Source organism: Plasmodium reichenowi, chromosome 11 (assembly GCF_001601855.1).
Source record: "Plasmodium reichenowi strain SY57 chromosome 11, whole genome shotgun sequence".
Classification (NCBI taxonomy): domain Eukaryota; phylum Apicomplexa; class Aconoidasida; order Haemosporida; family Plasmodiidae; genus Plasmodium; species Plasmodium reichenowi.
In genome coordinates, this window is record NC_033656.1 from 1,753,322 (window position 1) to 1,755,374 (window position 2,053).

Below are 2,053 nucleotides of genomic sequence, written 5' to 3' on the forward strand. Positions count from 1 at the left end.
TCCTTAAATTTGTTGTCGTATGATTTTTTATTATAAGAAATGTGAAAAAAAAAAAAAAAAAAAAGGAAATGTATATAATATAATATATATATATATATTTTTTTTATTATTTATTTTTTTTCTGTGATGTAAAGTATAGAGTTTTAATATGGCAAAGGATAATATGGATGATATAAATTTAGAATGTGAAAATGACAATGATAATAAAATTTCATCAGAAAAAAGATTAGTTGATGATATTATAGAAAATAATATAGAAGAAATTAAAAAGAAAGAAAAGGATAATAAAGAAAAGGATATTATGTTTAATATAAAGAATGGTTTGTGTGATTTAGAAAAGACATTAAATGGTGAAGGGTATGCATATAGTAATTTGACATGTAGAAAAAAGGGTATTGATTTTATACCTAAGAGTATTACTAGATATATACATTTAAAATATATAAATTTATCTCATAATAATATAAATGATTTAGTCCATTTATATTTTTTACCGAATATAATGTTTCTTGATGTATCATATAATATGTTAAAAGAAATAGTAGAATTAAGAAAAGAATATTTAAAAAATTGTATATATATAAATTTATCCCATAATTTAATTTCACATATGAATAATATATTTTTAAAAAATCTTCTGGAGTTTAATATATCCTATAATACAATAAATAATATAAATATATATATATCTAATACTATAAGGATATTAAATTTATCCAATAATAATATTAAAAATATAAATTTTAAAAATAAATTAAATAATTTATTAGATTTAGATATTTCTTTTAATCCAATTGAAAACTTAGACTTTCATACATTGATGCCCAATTTGGTCGTTTTAAGAATTAATGATAATTCGACAATATCAATGGATAAGTTAAACAATCTTAATAATTTTAAATGTTTACAATCATTATTTATGCAAAATTATTTATACTTTAAAGATATATCATATAAGGACGTGAAAGAAATCTTGTTACAAAATTCAAAGGATATTCATTTGTTAAAATTTAATGGAAACCGTTTAAATAAAAAAACGGATCAGATTGAACAAGCGGACTTACACAAATAAATAAATAAATAAATATAAGTATATATATATATATATATATATATACAGATATATTTATTTGTACATATCACCAAAATGGAAATAATTATTCACAAATAAAACACCCTGTGTATTTTTTCTTTTTAATAATGGGAAGGGAAAGAAAAGCAAAGGAAAGAAAAGCAAAGGAAAGAAAAGCAAAGAAAAGAAAAGCAAAGAAAAGATAAGGAAAGTGCACTACTTTGTTCATTATTCATGGCTTTACGTATATATAAATATATAACTATATATAAATAAATATATAAAATATATATATATTATATAATAATGTTTTTTCATTTATCTATATAATATTTATTTTATAAAATAAAACTATATAATTATATATATAATATTTTTTTTTTTGTTCCTTTTAAAAAAAAAAAAATATCTGTAACATATTTTTTTTGATTACGCACTTTTTTGTTTTTTTTATTTATTTATTTATTTTTTTTTTTTTTTTTTTTTTCTTTTTATGTATGTTAAAATAAATAAAAGAAAAAAAATGCACGAAATAATTTTTCATTTATTATAATAATATATATATAAATAAAATATATTATATATATATATAAAATATTATATATATAAATATATTATATATATATATATAAAATATTATATATATAAATATATATATATATATTTACATACGTGTGTAAAAAATAGAATGGATTAATAATTTTTTGTTCATTGATATATATTTTATATTTTTAGAAAAAAAAAAAAAAAATTAATAAATTAATAAAAAAATTACCTACCACTTTTTATAAGAAAAAAAACAAACAAAAAAAAAAAAGTACATAAAACACCTATTTGTTCTGCTTTTTTTTTTTTTCTTTTTTTTTCTTTTCATAATATATTTTATTGATATACTAAAAAAAAAAAAAAATTCGAAATAAATTGAATTATATATGAAATATAATAAAAAAAAAAAAAAAAAAAATAAAAAAAAAAAAAAAG

The 2,053-nt window shown here is 15.7% G+C and overlaps 1 protein-coding gene across 1 annotated transcript; it reads left to right on the forward strand.

The window, feature by feature from the left end:
* Window positions 1-148: 148 nt before the first annotated feature.
* On the forward strand, window positions 149-1,072 carry PRSY57_1144800 (leucine-rich repeat protein; the record flags this gene model as incomplete). Its single annotated transcript, XM_012908407.2, has 1 exon — window positions 149-1,072. One exon carries the CDS (start codon window positions 149-151, stop codon window positions 1,070-1,072), a length of 924 nt encoding a protein of 307 aa, XP_012763861.1.
* Window positions 1,073-2,053: the final 981 nt, after the last annotated feature.